This window comes from Fulmarus glacialis, unplaced genomic scaffold, assembly GCF_000690835.1.
Source record: "Fulmarus glacialis isolate BGI_N327 unplaced genomic scaffold, ASM69083v1 scaffold23852, whole genome shotgun sequence".
NCBI classification, from domain to species: domain Eukaryota; kingdom Metazoa; phylum Chordata; class Aves; order Procellariiformes; family Procellariidae; genus Fulmarus; species Fulmarus glacialis.
Window position 1 is genome coordinate 11556 of NW_009200132.1, and position 21003 is coordinate 32558.

Here is a 21003-nt window from a genome sequence, read left to right on the forward strand (position 1 = left end):
TTTACCTTTCACTTGTGTACCCTCAGATTCATATCTAATAACACATTGAGCTATCAGAAATCCCTCCTAATCAGGCCAAGTTTGCAGTACTTCTAGATTTGGTATAAGCAAACTTCGATACTGTTTGTATCTAAAATGACAATGGTATAAACAAACTAAACATAAACACCTAACCTCTAGCTGTCCCAGCCCCTGCACCGATGAGAGCAACCCCTTGGCCAGCACAGAACCTGCTGCAGCAAGACTTACCAGATGCCCTGGTGCTGAGCACAGCTCTCCACTGATCCTGGTACAGCTCTATACTGAGTTAAATCAGTAGTACTTTAGTTTACAAAAGACAGGCTAGTTGGCATTCTTATGTGCATTTATTAACTACAAGTAGGTCTCTGACTTTATATAAAAAGGAAATTTTTTATCTTAAACGTTTTGGTTTTTGTCAGATCAACATCTATACTATAGAAAATGAATAGTATCAGTCCACTTGTAATTATCAAAAGGGATGTGCAAATATTGTTATACTTTAGTTGAAACCCAACATTAAAAGATACCTTAATATTCCTCATTGTTCCAAGAATGAATCCAAATGTACACTTTTCCATGATCATTATATGCTACCCTGTTTTCCAAGGCAAGGCCATCATCTTTCCTCACATCTGCAAGGATCTCCACACAGTTCCTTTAATCTCCAGAGCTCTCTCAGTTCCTGTGGAGAATACTGGGGGGAAGACAGCATGCCACTCTCACATGTCTTCTCACACAACCATAGACTATCCTGTTAGAGAGAGAGAACCATTTCAATAGGTTTTCTTACAAAAAATTTAGTCTTCAACAATCTTTACTTCCAAGAATCAGGTTTTCATTATTTCTAGCAACAAATGTGCACACAGAGGTCACCAACTAGAGATATATGTCCCTCTCTGATCTGCTAGACCTATTCAGACAACTTGGGGGGGGTGGGGATGGGGGCTGCTGGTGGTGGGGGGGCGCGGTTTGTGGGTTTTCCGTGGTTTTTCTTTTAAATACATTTTAACAAGTGTTTTCTGGATTTTAATCCAACGGCTGTTTCAATTTTTTTTAAAAGAAAAAGCATTTCCTCTATTTTGTGCTACTTGGTACAACAGGCATGTTCTCTTTCTGTAAGATCAAAGAATGTCTTCAGACTTACTTGGTATCGCTTGGGTCCTACAGCTGCCATCCAGATGCCCATACTTACATCTTCACCCTGAGACAACACATTAAAATAAAAAATACAGATATTAGCACAAACCATGACTTTGTGAACTAGAATGAGTTGCATCATGCACCAGCAGTGAAAAATGGTAATGACAAAAACCTATGTCTATTTTAGAGGTGTTGAATTAATCCTCCCAGCTTTCCTGTGATAATACATTGTTCTCAAAAGAAGACAGTACAAAAACCAAGGTTACAGCTCCAGAGGTTCTCAGTCCAAAACAGTTGTGCTTTGACCTAGAACAGACACTAAGCGTAGTGACCAAAAGCACTGCAAAAAGCCAGCATCAACCAGGGGAACCCAACACTAACACTTGAGCAATGTTCTTTCCAGCTCATCCAGTACACATGCTGCTCCCCAGACCAGTTTAAGAGAGAAAAACTGAACCAACGCTTTACTACCTGGTACGTCTTTAATCTTTCAGAGTTGCTTGCCAGCCACTGAACAATGTCTTTGGAGATGACGTAGCCAGACCCACAAGCAAAGGCTGGATACGCAGGACTTGGGTACTCCAGTTCTTGCCATTTCCCAGTTCGATCAACTGCCCAATTTAGTCTGAAACTGAAGACCATGTTAAATGTGAGATATTTATACAAAGCCCTCTGTGAAACCTATGGATACTGCTAACAACTGAAGTAACACTGATAATAAACAATGTTAAGAGGAAGAAGTAGAAGATGATCCTAATTATAGTCCCTATTTCTCTAGGGCACACATCGAATCCAACACAGCAGCTGAAAGTGTAACTGTTGTTTGGTCTCAATCTTGGGTAATAAGAGAAAGTTCTCAGAACCGAAACAAACACAACATTGACAGTCAGGTCTTCAGCATGTCTGCGCCCACTGCTGGGTTTTGATCCAGGTAAGCGCAAGCATCCTTAATTATGTTCTGTAACAGGCACATCTGTGTCCAACCCCCTTTTGTTAATCAACATGACACAAAGTCGGTGCCTCTGGCAGGCATGCAGTTACAGCGATGTTACATAACCATTTTCCTAAGAAAATGGTGGCTGCTTAAAAACCAGGAAGCAAGGCAAAGTACTGGATTTTTGTATACCTTCTCTAAGCTGTTTTCCAAATGAAACCCAACAAAGCCTATGTTCAACAAAGGCTGCCATCACTGAATCACAAAAAACCTTCCTGGCAGTTGTCTTCTCTCAGAAAGATGGTACTTATTACTAGAGGCCTGCAGAAAACCAGCAGTGCTCTGTCTGCACGGTCTCTCTGCGCTGACTCCCATCCCCAGGCAGTGTGGCGCAGCTAGCTTTAACACGCTGCCGCACCATGCAGCACCACGGACCCTGTTAAACGGCTGTGTCAGGCGGTGAGAAACACCCTGCTTTTCCTGTTCAGGAACAGGCTGGTATTACACTCCTCTTACCTTGCAAGTACTTTGTGCACTCACAGCTAAGTGGCATAGCTGTGTCAGTGCAGCAGGTTCTCCCCCTTTTTGCAGACAGGTTCAAGTGTTGCTGAATTCAGTCATGAGTACAAGCAGCTAAAAGCTTTAGTGAGCTACTAAGAATTGTCGCCTCGGACAACAGCCCCATAAGGGAGGAATACAGTTCAGTTGCAGGTCTGTTACCAGACTCTACACGTTCACAGCTGAAGCTGACATGTTAAAGCACCAAGTAGGTAAGTCACATCTGATACCTGAATTCACTTTAGACTCGGTATCTTCCACTTTAGTGAGTCACAGTAGGAAGGGTGCAGCCCCCAGACTGAGGGGCACCTGCTTTGCTAATCATTTTATACCTCTGTAGTGATTTCAGCGTTGTTCACTACATCTCACACTTGCCTTACCTGAAAACTCTGACTACTGGAGAATTTACACTTGAAGATGTCACCCCTACATAAAGTTCTCCACAGACATACAGAAAAGGTAACTTTTTGCCCAACTCTTCTCCCAGCACAACTTGTCACTTCTTTCTGTCAGTAACCTAATAAAATTACTTGATACCTTAACACACCATTTCTACAGCAAGACTCAGCAAAACTCATTTTTCAGTCTGCACAAGAAAGCATTATCAATCCTCGTAAGTTCATTGAATGGCTATTCTAAGGCAAGCCTAGAAGTCTTACTAGAAGAGGAAGCACATCACACTCAAGAGCGTATGTTACACCCCAGGAAAAGGGGAGATTTCGTATTACGAAAGAAAGATACCTTCATGGAAAACTTCAAGTATCTGAAGTTTCTTTTTGGCCTAATTAAGGTCAAGAAAAGGTGCCATTCTGAACTCCCACTGCTTTCCATAGCATGGTAGATGAGCCGACTTCAGTGAACTGCCTTTTTATTTACAGCACTCATCTTAGATTCAGTCTCCCTCAGAAACAGCTTGGTACATTCTACACCATCATAAATTTGGTCATTTGCAGACATCAGTGATCTGACAAGACTTCTCTCTCATGCCTGAGGGTGACTAATATTTCGACAGCAGTTTTGAAAGAACAGAATAACAGTAACTTAAGATAAGTATGTTCTGTCCAAGGAGAGGCAAAGTTCTGAAGTAGGATACCTCGACTATCTGCTTTTCCAGCTTGCAGTCCTGAAATGCTCTAGATTAGCTAGATAAGCCTTTTAAATGGCGATTTAAAATTAATGAACAAAACCACCATACAATATGAAGTGGGAGACAGAAAAAGGCTATTAACTGACAGCACATGTAAATACCGCTCAATCCAAAGCACTCCCTTCCCAGTTTCACTGAGATCTCATCCTTTGCAGAGTAAGCTGGTAATTTCAGAATTCACAAGAGCACTGATAAGTTTCTCTAAGAATACAGGAATTAAGTATCAACAGATTATAAGGAACACTGGACAACAAACAAGAAACTTGAGAGTTTCTGGAGAGAGCTTAGTAAGATGTAGATGAAGAATGCAAAGTTTGAGTTCTCGGACACATGCTCTGAGGAGCAGAAGGAAGGGAGACCATCAATAAAGTCACCTCAAGGGCCAGATATATTAACCTTCTGCTTGGGAAGTTAAGGTCTCCACACACCAGAACCAGCTCTCAGAGAAGCCTAACAGCATTTCATTTGCACTTTCACCAATGCTCAAGTCTAAATACATGAGATGTCACTGAGTTCAAAGGTAGGAGAGCTTGGAAAGATTCCCCAAAACCACTCAGAAGACTCCTCTACATTCAGTGGTCACCCACAAACCTGAATACGCAACCAGAAAACTCTAGCCATGGAGCAGGCCCATGATAGGCAGCAACACAAAGGCAGGGACATCAAGGAGAAGGAGGGCAATCTCTTTGGTATTACATCCTCAGCTCTTACAGCCAAGACCATGCTCCAGAAGAGCTTTCCATACAGCAGCTGGAACAGCAGCCCAGGCAGCTTATACGTAGTGCTATTTTTCCTTTTGCAAGTTGGTTTCCATCTTGTCATAAAATTTCTGACCTTTTACATTGCTAGAATGAACCTATCTTACCTTCACTATTAGCCTTGCCTTGTGGTAAAGGCAGTCCCAAGAAAATTCAACAGACACCAGGCAATCAGGGTTTTTGTACAGGCTAGACAACACAGGCCCACCACTCAGATCTTTGAGAGCATCACAAGATAGCCAGCTATTCCACACACACACACACACACACACGCTTTTTAAATCACCAAGCAACAATCAGTACCAGATCTGTGAAGCAAGACACCTCTAGCAGCAAAGGGCAGCTTTTCTTCAGTAAGCAGATGGCAACAGGAAGACACATCATGCCGTTGGGCTATATAGAATATTATAGCAGCGCAGCATTAAAAAAATTGGATGTTATACCCGTGTAGCAATGCATTCCATGGATGGAAGGGAAGACATATGCTATTTTGATCCTCCTAGTTATTCACAATTGTAATGCAGGCTGGGGAACTTCACTCAAGAATTCATGAATCAGACCTACCATTTCAGACAGCAGCAAAATGGGGAGCAATGCCTGTCATTCACAAACTTCAAAATAAAGTGCAGATTATAAAGGCAATTTTTTTTTCTGCTGTTCACCCCACTTCCTCAAGCCCACCCAAAAAATCACAGTGGCTTCAAAAAAAGTAACATTTGCAATTCTAGTATGTACTTGCATTTTAACTTTACTGTACTGCTAGAATACTTTCATTTACTTAAGTACCATGACAAAGACATATACAACACTTTTTAAAACTAGGTAAGGTATTCAGCAAGTTCAACTGATTGTAAAGGCACACTCTGGAAAGCTATTGTAAAGTACTGAAGTACTGATTTCTATTCTGAGATTCAAAGTTCTACACATACAAAAGTCCTGCTTTTTATAACTAGCTTCTATAGGCAGAAAAGGGGAACCCACATGAAAACAGACTTAAAGCAATAAACCATTCACTGAAGACATAGTATCTCTTAAAGGCAAGATAAAAAAACAACTCACTTTCCCCACCAAATGTTTGGCCTGTCCAATTTTTTCTGCATTATCCTGTTAAAAACAGCCTCCAAATCAATGTAACAGTCATCATCTGTCTTCAGCAACAAATCAAAACTCGTTGATTCAACTGTCCTGTAATGAAAAAGAAAAGTGATGAGATGCTGAGCAGCAGCCCACAAACTATGCAACAGAACATTCCACAAGAGTTTTTTGGGAAGCACAGGGGGAAGGAAGAGGGAAGGAATGTCTTTCCTACCCTTGACTTTTAAATGTTTTCCCTATTAACCAAGGCTGACTGGTTGTCCTGGTTTCAGCTGGGATAGAGTTAATTTTCTTCCTAATAGCTGGTATACTGCTGTGTTTTGGATTTAGCAGGAGAATAATGTTGATAACACACTGATGTTTTAGTTGTTGCTAAGTAGTGCTTACCCTAGTCAAGGACTTTTCAGCTTCTCATGCTCTACCAACTGAGAAGGCTGGAGATGCACAAGAAGCTGGGAGGGGGCACAGCCAGGACAGCTGACCCAAACTGGCCAAAGGGATATTCCATACCAGGACAGATGGTGGATTTACTAATGAATCTGTCTTAAAGGGGACCGCTGCTCAGGAACTGGCTGGGCATCAGTCAGTGGGTGGTGAGCAACTGCATTGTGCATCACTTATTTTGTATATTCTTTTATCATCATCATTATTATTATTATTATTATTTTTGCTTCCTTTTCTGTCCTATTAAACCATCTTTACCTCAACCCACAAATCTTACTTCCCTCTCCCACCGATTGTCTCCCCCATCCCACTGGTCGGGGGGAGTGAGCGAACGGCTGTGTGGTGTTTGGCTGCCTGCTGGCTTAAACCACAACAGAGACGCAACTGCATCCTATGATGATCTTACAACATGGATTTGTGTATAAGCTGAAGAAAACAAACTTGAAGTTTTGTTCTCCAGGACAGATGGTGGATTTACTAATGAATCTGTCTTAAACAGTATTGACCTCAGAAGGATATGAATCCCTTCTGATGATGGCAGCACAGCTGTTAAAAGCCAGTGGCTACATGTCAGTAGCCTACTCGTCAGGATGAGAGAGTCAGTTCAAGGGCAATACAACTGTAGAAGGTTGTAAGAAACATCTGTGGAAACAACTTGGTATTTACTCTTCCTCAGTAAAGTACCCTTCAAATACGAAAAAAAGTAATCTTTAACTGTCAGAAATAGTTGAATATCTGACGCTTGTAAAATAACCAAAGAAGCTTAAGATTCTAGGGATTATTCCTTGGTTGATTAACAAACATTGTTTTTAAGGGTAATTTCTCTTAACGAGAAAGGCATTTTCCTTAAGCCTTTTATACTAAATCTTGAAAAATTTGCTAACCTGTAAGAAATGATCACAAAGGTCTGTCTTGATATTTAAACTCCCTTTTTAGAACTGAAAGCATGGTTCAGTTTTTCAGTTACATTCCTAACCGTGAAATTTGTAAATAAGTGCATAATCTTGCAAGCAACTAAAACTGTCAGCTATATTTATTTCTTACTCCATAGCAACATCAATTAATTGAAACAGTTGTCTCAGAGTAATGGAAAGAATTGCAAATTAGAGGAAATAACTTATTAGCTTCAACACAATGTCATACACTATGAAAATCCTTCCTCTCAACCTTCCGTCCCTGCTGTACACAAGCTTCCTATCCTTCCCCTCTACTCAGCACTGGTGAGGCCACATCTGGAGTACAGTGTGCAGTCTTAGGCTCCTCAGTACAAGAGACACACAGACATACTGGATAGAGCGAGTCCAGCGAAGGGCCACCAAGATGGTTAAGGGACTGGAACATCTCTCCTATGAGGAAAGGCTGAGAGAGCTGGGACTGCTCAGCCTGGAGAAGAGTAGGCTCAGGGCGGAGCTCATCAATGTATATAAATACCTGAAGGGAGGGTGTAAAGAGATGGAGCCAGCCTTTTGTCAGTGGTGCCCAGTGACAGCACAAGATTCAATGGCCACAAACTAAAACACTAAGTCTACAAGCTGGCCAAAAGCCATCCTTTAAAAGACTAAAGCTGCTAGTTTTCAGTCAGAAACAAATTAAAAGAAATTACGAGGAGACATGAGAATTTTCACAGCTGGACTCTTAGAGCAGAAGCCTGCCTTTCCAGCTCATACTTATTTGAGGCACCAAGGGTCAGCATTCAAGAAATACAGATCCTGTTATTTCATTCATTAGATACACTACGTGCCCCCAAAATTGTGAGAGAGAAATACAACTTAATGAAGTAAATCACATAAGGTATGTATTTCACGGAACCTGTCAAGTAACGTAACATGCTGGATCGTCTTGCACTACAAACAGCAACATTCCTAAGAGAAAATGCTTTCTTTTCAACTCACCATCGGTAGAAGTTCAGCAGTTTGGCTGGAACATTTCTATAAGTGTCAATAACATCTACAAAAACAATATCATCATAGGTACTGCTTTCTTCCTTCAATAAAGCATCTTCTTTTTCTAGATTTTTTATGTGACTTGTAAACCTTTCTGGGCGAGTATGGAGGCTTTTTAAAAGAGCATCACCTTCTGAAAGAAGCAGAACCCATCATTAAACAAAGATGCATACCTACATACTATTTCACATGTTTCTCTTAGATCATACACGACATACTGACAAAATGAATCTGAAGAAATGTTCAACTCAATGGGGTTATGAAAATCTTACAATTAATTTAAAAATTTCTATGAAATGTTAAGTTGCATAACAGCAAAGAAATATATTTTTGCATAAAGTCTGATACAGATTGCACAAAGTTTAAAGTAAAAAATTATTCTCTTCCTTTTCAGTAATAAAAGGATTCAACTTTTTAAGGTTCTTTATATTAAAGAGTCCAGGACTTCACTATTACTCTTAAAGGTAGTGTAAAAAGGCTACTGTTATATCAATTACTTCTAAGCATATATCTCTAGCATTAAAAAATAAACCCCAAAACAAACAAAAAAATCCTATGCTAAATATAATCATACTGGCATTGCTGGTAGTCCCTGCTGAATCTCATCACATAACTGACTGTAGATAAAAGCTAAAAACATATTGCAAGAATACTGAACTTCTTGGTAAGGAGATAGTTTGTGGTACTGAAGAACTTTTTGACAAACAGGATGGAAGGGCTTTAGAACACCTCAGTTTAGGCTCCTATGCAGATGACAAGACAACAGGACTGCCCCATTTATATCTGCCAGGCCTAACTACATAAACACAGGAATAACACTCTGAAAGTCACTGCTTATGTTGACTACGATGGACCAATAAGAATACATCAACTCTAGTACTATGTGGCAAAATCTTAGCCATTGGAAAGGACTCCTACAGGGTCTGTGAACATTCTGCTGAAATAGGTGTAAACCAGCAAAAAAAGAGGTAGAAAAGCAGGCTGTGTTAGATAGTCACTGTTTGTCCATAGTTAATATTAAACATTATGACACAGTACTTCTAATTCTAGAAGTAGCAGGACTGGAAAAAATGAGAAAATTATCACGGAAAGATTTCTTGAGGACAACATTGCACAATATTTTTTAACTTGGGTTTGGATAACAAAAAACAAGGACAGAGAAGAGAGTCTAGATAAAAATGGTATTTTTGTTAATAAAAAGACAAAGGGATGCAAGTCAATTGGAGTGGCTGACAAAGAGCAAGCAAAGAAGCCATATCAGGACATTGACATTAGGCATAAAAAACCAGAAAGAAATCAATTGTTTCTACTAAAAGAAAACTTAAGCTGATCAATTTCATAGAGATAGTATAAATTTTACCTCAGAAATGCAATTTAAAGACCCTGTTTTACCATAACATCCAATGTGATGCTATGTTTTGCAGACTTACCTTGAATAGTGTAGATAAAACCACCTGCTATTCCCTCCACACCTTCTGTGAGTTCATGTGGCAGTGACCCTTCCCCTGCCTGCTAGAGACAGATTAATGGAAAGAAATAAATTAGTTCATCTCTCGTTACTGATGTGTTTTTCCCTGTGATTTTAAGGTGTGAAGTTTTCTGGCAACTGAGAATGAAATTAATTTAAAGCTCTTCTGGTTTAGGTACTTGCATAATGAAAGACTAAGATTTTTAACTGTAAAAGTTTTGTAGCATTTTTTGAAGTTTCACCTAAAACTAGCGGTACCACTGAAACTTTTAGAAAACTAGGTTTGGAGTTGAGAGCAAAATGTAAAGTTATTCTGGATAAACTACAACAGCACAGCATGTTTAAGCAAGCAGCGTTTTGACAGGAAAAGAGACACGCTGCCAAAAGGCAAAAAACAGGCTTAATCCCATCAACTGGGATTTTAGCACAGGATTTTTGACCCACATTTTGCCATCTCTGATATACTGATACTGCTTCACACCTGACAAAGACAATAGGTGAACTTTACTCCCTTCAAAATAAAAGAAAATGCCACTTACTAGCAGCATTTTTCGCATGCCCTTGTCCTTTTCCTAGGCAAAGCAAACTTCCCCTCTGAGACAACAGGAGAAGCCCAACTGAATTAACAATTTACAGAGAAACACAGGAAAGCAAAATGCTCAATACTCAAGACTTGTAGGAAAAACAGAAACATGGTGGAAGGGAGGGTGAGGTGACTCACTGTAATGACTCTGAAAACACCCCCTCCATCATTCACCATCACTTTATGAAGGTTTCTTGAAACAAGGCCCTGAAGATCCTGGCTTTCCCACACAATGGTACCTTCAAAACTCTGGTAAGAGAGCAAAACACTGTTACGCAGGTATTCAAAGTCTTCAAAGGATGAAAATGGAACAGTTTGGGTTTTTTTAATGTTAAAATAATCAACTTCACGCAACATATAGCTTGAACACACAACATAGATGTTTTACTTACACTTCAATAAAAATAAGTTACACATAAAAGAAATACATCTGTGAAACTCTAACACATAATCATGCTTTTAAGCATGATTAGCATTCACTAATTGTGAACCTCTATATTAGGAACATTAAACTTTTAAAAGAAGTCTAGTGTAAAAGCCTTTGGCTTTCTAACATCATTAAGACGGCATTTAAAGGTGACCTGAAGTGAATTTTTAAAAATCAACTACAAAATCCTGTATTACAAAGAGAATACTTTAAAACAGATTTGGAAATAAGTGCTGCTTTTTAGTTATCTGCCAAAACCAGAGATCAGAGACTCGATCCTGATATCAGCAAAACTCAAAGGAAAATACAGCCACCTTTATCCTGGCAAAGCTGTCACAAGCTACTGTGTGAGAGTCACAGAACTCAGACCTCACATCTTGGCTGGGAGGGGAAGGAGGGAAAAGACAAAATCTTTAAAATGTTCTGGTTTTAACTGTCAATTTAAGTTATGTCACTCCATGGTGTGTGTGTGTAAATTCTTGCATTTAAAAGCATTTCATCTCAACTTGAAACTCATCCACCTAACAGTCCAACTACTACCCACGTTATGTAAAACTTTCCTGAAGACCCCTCAGGACATGCAAAGGGACAAGTGGTATGTTGTACAGGTAAGAGTACTCATAGTATTATATTTTTTTATTTTTTTAAAGCAGTTTCACCCTTATGACAAGGTAGTATAGAGCAGTTGTAGGGTTATTACACTCCTGACTGCTAGATCAGTGCATTCCGTTTTGTTTCTCCCAATTTCATAGGAAAAACACTGGTAGCTAGTGTGGACCTTGGAACATAGAAACAACTTGTTTCAACTATTTGTAGATGCATCTCTGGTGCTGTAGAAAGTCTGCTTACTTACACTAACCTCTCAGCTCTTCCCCATTTCAGCTTCCTTGTACTCCAGAAACCTTCTCCAGAAACCCTCCAGTTACTGACACACCATTAAGTCAAGCTTCGAGTTCAGCTCAATTCTTTGCTTTCCTCTAGAAGTAGGTCTTAACATCTGCAGCAGTCTCAGTATTTAACGACAGTTGAGTATTTCAGAAGTCTCCTATCTATTATGTATAATGCCAGCTTCATAATCTAAAATGGAGCTAGTCAGTGCTTATTCAAGCCTGACTTGCACACTCAATACTTCCCCCTTGTTTGTTTAATTACCTGTCAGTTATCAAAACAAATGGACCACTACTAAGACTCTTTTTAGTGGCAGGACCCCTGAACACCCCGCACAGTAAAACCCACATGCTCAATTTCTCTATCTGCAGTGGCTGTCATCTCCCATTCCAATGTTTTTTGCTGTAGGGACTAGGCTCTAATCCCACTCCTGTGTCTTGTTTACAGACACAACCGTTGGTAGGTTGTTTAGTGAGCCTGAGAGTCCTTTCACTCCTCAGCAACCAGAAACATTAAAATTCCCACCACTGATTACTACTGATACTGACTTCAAACATGTACCAAGAGTCTTAATCAGTTATTACCAGTGAACCTCGGTGCAAGGTGTTCTAAACTTGCAAACTATCATTATTTTCCAGGTTGAGAGACTTGTAAGCAAATTTTCTAATGACTTTAGCCTTCAGCTATTCTTACTCTAAGCTGCTTAATGAAAGCTGAGGCCTAAAAATGCTTAAAGCAAAACATTAGTGGCACACCTGAGAATACATCATCTGTTTTTCCCCATTTAAATTCCAGCCTTGTTGCTGCCAGAGCGCAGTGGCATTTACAGTGAATACCGAACAGGTGTACTGACATAATGCAGCCCTGCCAAAGTCCTTTCCTAATGTTAAACAGTGCTGTGCTTTTTGTTTCTCCAATTACTCCCCATTAGGAATACAGAGGATGCATAGTACGGAGTCCCATTTTCATACAAGCGGCCCATGGCTTTTTGACAACGTAAGTGCATTGCTAAGACTTGGCTGCAAGAGCCCCTGTGTGAGTTTTAGTTATCTGCTAGTGGTTCTGCTCTTCTGCGCTTTCAGTCATTCCAAAGCTGAATGATCGATTCTGCCTTTGACAATCTGGCCTGCCAGATGCTTATTCTAATGCTGCATTTCCCTCCCTTTCCGAAGATGAGCAGAAAGAGCAGCACTTCAGCTGGAAGATGAATGAAGCTCTTCAGCAGTCTGTACAATACATTACTTCTTGAAGGTGGAAAGGCAGAGAATTGATATTGTCTCAGAAACCATCTTGTGACAATTAAACAGTTCACTAAATTTACTGTTCTCAAACAAGTAGATAGGAACACGTGGGCGTTCTATCTCCTCTGAATCATCTTGTATGGTTCAGCATCCTAAGTATCACAGGAGACTACATGCTGTACATAAGCCCTATTAATCTACATCAGAAACATCATGTTATCCTGTAAGCATTCAGCGCATGACACGTATCAGATTAAGGAAGCCCACACAAAGAAATACATGAATACTAATATCGCCTTTCTAAATGAAACACTTCCCATCTGTCTTTCAGGAAAAATGCAATCATTTATAGCAAAATTACAACTGCCTAGAATTTTAGTATCTCAGAACAAAATCTTACAGGGAAAAGGCTTACATGTTATACTAAAAAAGAGTATTGGTTACCCAGTAATTCGGTAAAAAGTAAAAAAAAAAGAATCATTTTGGTATCCAATTAGATTGTCAAAACATATGCACAAAACACTGCAAGAGGTCTGCTCACCCAAAAGGTCTCCCGCCAGCATAACAAACTTGCGTAGTATTCAGTAAAAACTGTTAAAGATGATAAACCAATTAATCAGCTGCAGATTCCCCTTAAAAAGAGCAGGTTTCCAAATGCATTCATTCTTATAGAGCCAGGGAATAAATCAGGCATTAAACTGGCCCCAAATTTCCTCTCCTCCCCCTTCTGTCTTCTCTTGCTCCATTCTTTCATAAAACAATTTCTTGCGTAACAAAACAACCCAGACCCAAAGACAACTTACAGAAATAGCAGCAGGGGTCCAGTCATATAAGAGAGTGTTTAAATGAAGGGAAACAGCCTAAAATGGCAGCTGACGTATCTAGTGAGAGATCACTGGTCCACTGGGAACAATTCCTTGTACCTGGGACAGTCTGCTGAACTCGAATTCTCATTCTGAGTCAACTTGTGTTCACTAAACCTTCACTGTAACAGTATCACGTTTTTTCCTACCTATATTCTGTTCCTTCTGTGTTAAATCACCTTCCTTTCTAAGCAGCCACAAACAGGTTCTATATCCCTATACCAAAACCCTACTCTTGGACTGCACCCCAATCCCAAAGAGGATCTTTAAAAAAAAAAAAAAAAAAAAAAAACTTTAGACCTTTAGACCCTGCCTCGTTAGCTTTGTTAATGGTATCTCAGGACAAGCAAGAACGCCAACACTTTCATTACTGCCAAAAAAGCAGTCTTCTCCCAAATTTCTGAGGGGCACCCACTTGAAAAAAACCGAAACAAAACAAAACAAAAAACCACTTCAGCCACAGGATGGTGACAGGTTTTAAAAACCCAAATGTCAGTCTTCTGTGAACCACATACTCCATCTAATACATTACAGATAGAACCTACTACAGATCTTCTTGAGGTTTTGGTTCTTATTTCCTTGCATGGTTCAATGAACGAAAAATTCCTCACTGGTGCTGCCAGAAAAGGAATAACCAAAATTTCAGTAGCCCTCAAGTTAGTCCTTCTTGATTACAACTATTCAACTAATACTGTCATTGCAAATGTAACACACAATATCTTGCTGTTATGTCCAAGATATCAGAAGCAGAAACCTTTTTTCCCTAGAAACCTGTGCTATCCTCCCCTCTCTTGTGTACTAATGTCTGAAAAAAGAGGGAGAAAGAAGTGTCCCATTCTCTGGTAAACTCTCCCACAGAATCAAAGCAGGTACAATTTTCACTCAGAAACTGAAAAGGTTTCTGAAATTGCTACTATTTGCCAATGTAATTTTTAAATCAATTTGTATTTTTCAGGCTTTTGCTTTATAACTACTGGGGATAATGAGATGGTGAAAAAGAAATTCTGGATTTCAGCATATCCCCCTCAACTAGACATTTTCACTCACCCTTTTCTGCCTCAAGCAAAGACCAGTTTTATCAGTCAGTCTCTCTGGCTGACTGAAAAGAACTGCAGGCAGTTCCAATACTGCACATACCTCTGGCAAAATGAACTGCTCTACTGGCTTGTACCACAATCTGTTCACTTGCACTCCACAGCTTGGTGGACTAAAGCGAGCACTGAAGAGAGCTTCCTGTGAACAACAGAAAAGGAAAAAAAACCAAACAAAATACAAATTAAAAGTCCTGTGAGATTATGCAAATCTTGATCATCTCTGCTAGTTACAATGGAAAGAGGCTTATTAATTGTATAAAACTTGGTGAAAGTTTCATTCTCACAGCAGTCTCACAGAGTCCACAGAATTCAAGTGTCAGATTGATATGGTGGAAGCAAGCAACAATGGAACAAGAGTGCAAGTTCAACTAGAATCCAAACAACAGAGCACATAATCTAGAAGACTCAGACTCATCTCCCAGTCTACAGATTTTCTATCTTCTGTTTAAATAGCTGACTACTATTAATTGCAACAGAGGATGCTGACCCCTAAAACTTAATTGCTACTATATTACATAGGCCACCAAACAGCTCTTAGGTAACAACAACCACATAATGATGCTGCATTGCCGGATTCCCAATCTTCAGAAAACAGTCTCGAAGCACTCCTATGATACTAATTTTTCTCCTTCACTGGAAGTAAAAAGCTAACGCAGATGAAGTTATTAGGCTCTCAACGTTTAGAAGTCTACCATTTAGCAAACATAAACCTGACTACAGTATACTTTTTTTTTTTTGCTATTATAAACCCAACTCTTTGGAAGTTCATCATAAAAGCCGTATTTCAGTGTATTTTCTGTACTTAATTTTAATTATTAGCTTAAATTTAAATTTTTTTCTACTGTAGCATAGCCAGAAGTCTTGAAATTGGCCTATCAAGTTATTGGTAGAGATAAATGCAATATACCAAATGCAACAATCTTGCTCAATGATTTTTTTCCTCCAGGTTAGTACTAAGCTATTCTATCAAACCCATAACAGCTTGGGAATGGGAGGAATTATCACTAAAGTCTAATTATTACCTGTAAGTAATACCTGTAAATAATACCAGTTTCTAGAAATCTCAAAATGCCTTGTCAGAAGACAAACAAGAAAAAATTACAGCTGTCCTGCATCTCTCTGCTTGAAGGCACCAAATGTGTCTTTCTGCACATGTGTTTTAAATATATTCAAAGTTTATTTTTTATTCCTTAATACCGATCAATACTTTAGAACCACAAATACAATCAAAATTGTGTCTTGGAATTAGATATAAGCGCTCTTTCAAAAGGGCATTTAAATTAACTCATAGTACTCTGTTAATTTCATCTTTTCATCTTTTGTGTGTGTGTATGTGTATCTGTGAAATAAAAATTTACTATGCAACAGAAGAAAAATGTAATTCATATGCTTGTCAGTTAAGTACTTCTCTTCTAAATCATCAACACAGCATGTCGCTTTATGTAAGAACTTAATCCACAGTAAAGAGAGAACACGCTTTAGTCCACTTTCAAAAGATAACTACAATACTCTACCTCATGTTCTGCCTGGTACAGTTTTACAGTGATGTTCCTCTGGAATCCCACACCATCAGCCTCATAAAATACCCCAAGACTGGTAATGACAATGGGATAAAGTACACGGAAGTTCACACTGACAATTCTGTCTTCAGATAGCACAGAAGGTACATCCTCAGGGAGACTGAATGCTTCAATTTCCTGATTCAAAACTGTATGAAGAAGAAAGGACAGAGGTAATGTGAGAAGACTTCATAGTTCTTGAACTATTGACACACACAAAGCACACTGGATCGACGTAAAGCATTCTGATTAATTAGCGTGACTTGCAAGTGCCCAAGGATAATCAAACGCTGGAGAAGAAGAAAATACAACTGGCTGCAGACTGCAGCAAGGAGAAACTCAGAGTGATGCAGCAATCTGCTGGCTACCAGCAATTGCAAGTGAATGCCTACATATCTACCGAGAAAAGATTAGAAATACAATAAATCCACAGAGTGAAGGCAAAAATGCTATTTGATTGCATGAATATCTGTATATTAGCATATTAAAATAATTATGCATGTATCAAAATGGCATACACCTCCACTTAATTCAGCTGCTTTTTGGCATTATCTCCTCCCTAAGCCCTGAGGTAGCATTTATTTGTGGGAGATTGGTTAAGTGGATGTTGCCATTCAAAGAGAAAGTAACAGAAGTTTCATTTTATGGTGTATCATAGCTTAAATGCCAAGCAGTCCTTAGTTAACTTGCAATTAAAGAACAAAAATTAAATAGAAAAAAAAAAGGTGACAGGAAGAATTTACAATTTTAGTTAGGAATTTTTATTTTCAAGGCTGGCTGCCTCAGTTAAGCACCCCAAACTACTCTCATAATGAAAGATAGTTAGTTCTAGTTCAGATCATAGAATTTTTAAAAGTTAATTTCTATACCTGGGTTACTGATGTTCAGAAGTTTGCAGGAGTAGGGGTCTTCTCTGTCCTCCACTGGCACAGCACAACCATGCGCACCTATTATAAACTTCACAAGGACACTAAAATAATTTGGTTTTATTAACACCAGTTCTCTTCCCTCCTCCCTCCACCTTCAATAAACTTATTTAATCACAATGGCCTGTCTTTCACAGGATTAAGATTTTGAACCTCTTAAATATCAGCAATGAGGGTCTCTATGTAGAGCAACCACATTAATCCCCTTATAGGGGCTCAATTCCAAACCCACCTTAGCCCTTCACATTTCGTAATGAGGGTGCGGGAAGATTCCTATGGGATCAAGGAATGGGATTCAAGACAGCCAGCACACTGAACAGAGAAAGACCTAAGACAACACTGAAGGATCCTGAAGCCCTGCCTTTCTCTACCTGGCTTTGTTATTCATTCAAGATTGTTTGAATATTCTGCATTCAAAAGGCAATGAAAAAATAATAATAAGAAAAAAGACACATAGCATTAAAGGAGAAACAAGGACTCCAGACTACTCGTTATGATGAAATGTCTCAACTTCAGGTTGTAGCAAAACAACAGGTTGCTCTTTCCAGCCCCAATCATAGTTGTGCCACAGTCAGGAGACAACAAGCAGTTTGAAGAGCAAGAGGATCCACTTTAGCTCAGTCACCTAATATCCTCCTGGAACTCCATATAAGTTATGAAGGGTCACATTTTTAGATGACTGAAGTAGCTATGCTTCACTCCAAACTGCACGCTTTCAGTGCAAGGCAGGTACCAAGATGTGAGGCCTATCAAGATGACAGTGTTTTCAGGAATGAACTGCAGCAGAACTTTCTCAGCAAGAACAGAGCTGTCTGTAGACTGTCAGGTCTATGCAAGCAATTAGGAAGGGTTCTGCTGGTCACTCACACTGCACCAGTTTGGTGTACCTGGCGCAGTGGGAAATAAACCTGAACTTTACAGTTGAGGCTCTTTTAAGAGTTTTTTGTGGTTCTCTCACCAAATATGATTCTGCCTGCTTTCAAGTATCCTGGATTACTAAGCATTTCAAGTTGCATACTGTACAAAGTGTACATTGCAACACAAAAAAGGGAACGTCTTATATATCACTAATGAACACAGGCAACTAATTGCAAAAACAAAGAGCAGTGAACAAACAATTACATTTTATTCCTTGTAGAAAAAATAGTTCCAGCCCAGAACAAGCAGTATTCTTATATATTACTAAGCAGATTAAAAAAATTATCAGAGTACAAGATGCTCACAAATAAAGCAAAAAAAGGAAATACTTTAAAAAAAAAAAAAAGGATTAAATCAAGATATGTAAGCACCATAGTCTTTCCCCGCCACCCCTCACAAAGCCCCAAATTACAAAACACTAGAGATTACCGTTGGCTCAGTGCAGGATGCTGTTTCAGGTGCTTGAACCAAGTGTTCCTTATAACACTGCGCAGTTCATGATTGTGTCGAGCTGACAAAACACCTACAATAACATCATAATGTTTCAGCTTCCACTGAGGAAAGAAGGCCAGTGGACCTAGAAATACAAAGTGACAAAAGATGTATTATATGCACGTATTACCACAAGCCTGAGTTGCAAGCAATAATTAAAATGCATCCCAAAAGCAAGAGTACCGGGAACCTGAAACACTAAAAACAAGAAGTACAATTACTATTGCATTCTTGGTTCAGAATCTGGGAAACATTTTCAACATGTCAAAACCTTCACTAGCAATCTAGGAAAACTTTACTGCAATGAACTAAGCAAGTCCCTGCAGGTAAACAAAACTAAGAAACTGTGACTCACAAAGCAGGCAAGAACATAAGCCTTGGTTTTGACTGACAGCATCCTCCATTCTTCAAATATTTGCTTGCCTGTCTTATGAGCAAACTGGCCCCTGAGAACATGCTCTTGCTGGGCTTCTCTTTCCCACCAGCCATCAGAAACCTTGTGGGCAAGACACAAGGTCCTACTGTTCCCTCTGCAAAACTCTTGAGACAGTCTAGGCCTTCTGCTTGCTCATTGATACCTCCTCCAGCATGATTTACCCTAAAGTCTGGAGGCTTGTCATCACTGATACCAGTCCATCACTATTAGAATTCACCATTATCCTACCTAGAAAAAAACATATTTAAACAAGGCCTGTCAGATTCAGAAATATGCCCATTTTCCCCCTTGTTTTTAAAACTGCTAGACGACCCTTCTGCCTCACCATTTCAATCTAGTATGTCAAGGCCTGTCATTTCTAACCTTTTGAAGTTGAACACCACTCTGCCTTCACACAGGATGTAACATCCCTACACAGGGGAATGCTCTGGCTTTATTCATAGCTGGACGTCACCGCCAATACTTGCAATCCATGATTTAGCTTGTGCTATTTTAATTTAGAGATTGTGAAAGCTGGACTTGATTTCAAGGAAGATTATGACTAGATAGAGACCTGAGAAGCTCTGAGCCTGCAAAGACTCAGGCAAGTAGCTGAAGTGAATTTGCATCGTTTAATTTCAGACATTCTAGAGTTAAGAGAGATTTATATTTAGCTTTAGCAAAGGATTGCTTTCCTCTCATCTCACTGTTTTTTTTTTTCATTAGGCTGCAGATAAAGAAAACAAATGTAAACGTGAGGGCCTTCTAAACTACTGCATACTGCATTGACAAGATTTTTTAAAATCTAATTTTAAAGAGACCAAAAATATCTCCAAGTCTGTATTGTGTACTCCCACTAGAAAGAGTTGAATTATAATCCAGATTCTACCTTCTGTACCAGCATCTCCTTTCTCCACTTTGAAACTGAGAAGATAGATGGGTCTTGTTACAACTGCTGACCTAGGACCTCACAGCACCTGCCACGAGAACTGCTGTGCCAAATCACACCAGATATCCATCTGGCCTGAGATTCCATCTTCAGTGTGCAGTACGCAATGGAGAGGCCTTGGTCTTGCTCTGTGCTGAATGAACATCATGAGATTTCAGAACATTTTTTTTTTGCTTTAGGGACTATTGGTAATGGCTTGCACCTGAGTCCCTAGTCCCAAAGCCAAATAAAACAGTGCTCTGCAACTGGTTCTCAGAACAGTAAAAGGAACAGGGAAAGTAGAGAGCAGTGTTTCCACAAACAAACCTTTCCCAGTCTATTTCCCAATAAATATTTTAGTTCTAAGTATGCAAACACTGATTTTCAAGAAAAAGGTTAAGTTCCACAATTATTTAAATGAATCTGTACTGACAACAGCTACAAGCTTATCAATAACTTAAGCTGAACGTTAACCTATTAAGAAAGTTTATATCAACTTATGCTCAGAATGACTTAAAAGCCCAAGCAGCAAGCCACTAGTTCCATTCCTCAGTTTTTCACTAAAGTCAACTGTTACATCTCTAATAAACAATCACACATTGAATTGGTGGCAAGGTTCAGGAATATGATTTGTTTGCTGACAGAGCTAAATACAAACCTACTGCCCTATATAACATCTGAAGAAACTTGTCAATCAAACATATAGCTCAATCTGAATACAATTTTCGTTTTCCTTTATGCTGGTAAATACCGACTATCCAGAGGCTCTATATGTCTTCAGGGGCCACCACATAGCCAAGATTCCCCAGGTCTCCATGACAGCAGAGGTACATGAGACAGCCACACGTTTATAAGACTAAAACATTACAGCAAATTCCTCTATAGTCTCATAATTCTTTCTCACACGTCCCTTTTCTTTCCTGGCTCTTCTTCCATCCTTTGATTATTCTTTAAACAGCCTCTGCAGCCTTAGCTGCAAGCCTTCCGATACAAATCTCATAGGAGGACTAACATGTTTGTAGACTGCACGTGATGTATTTTTACACAGATTTGGTTTTTAAGATATCGCTTTTAATTAGAAGCGGAACCATTTCATTAAACCAAAATTAGAGAAAAATAAAACTAAGAGCAGAAGTCTATGGGGTGACTTGACTCAGAATA

The 21003-nt window shown here is 39.3% G+C and overlaps 1 protein-coding gene across 1 annotated transcript; it reads right to left on the reverse strand.

Moving 5' to 3' along the window:
* Positions 1-233: 233 nt before the first annotated feature.
* On the reverse strand, positions 234-18584 carry B3GALNT2 (beta-1,3-N-acetylgalactosaminyltransferase 2; the record flags this gene model as incomplete). The annotated part of the gene is made up of 11 exons (XM_009573504.1): positions 234-772; positions 1166-1222; positions 1633-1792; positions 5618-5743; positions 7990-8173; positions 9471-9549; positions 10230-10340; positions 14648-14743; positions 16119-16312; positions 17033-17133; positions 18437-18584. Coding segments are annotated over 11 exons (1391 nt in total), but the record flags the coding sequence as incomplete, so codon positions are not given.
* Positions 18585-21003: the final 2419 nt, after the last annotated feature.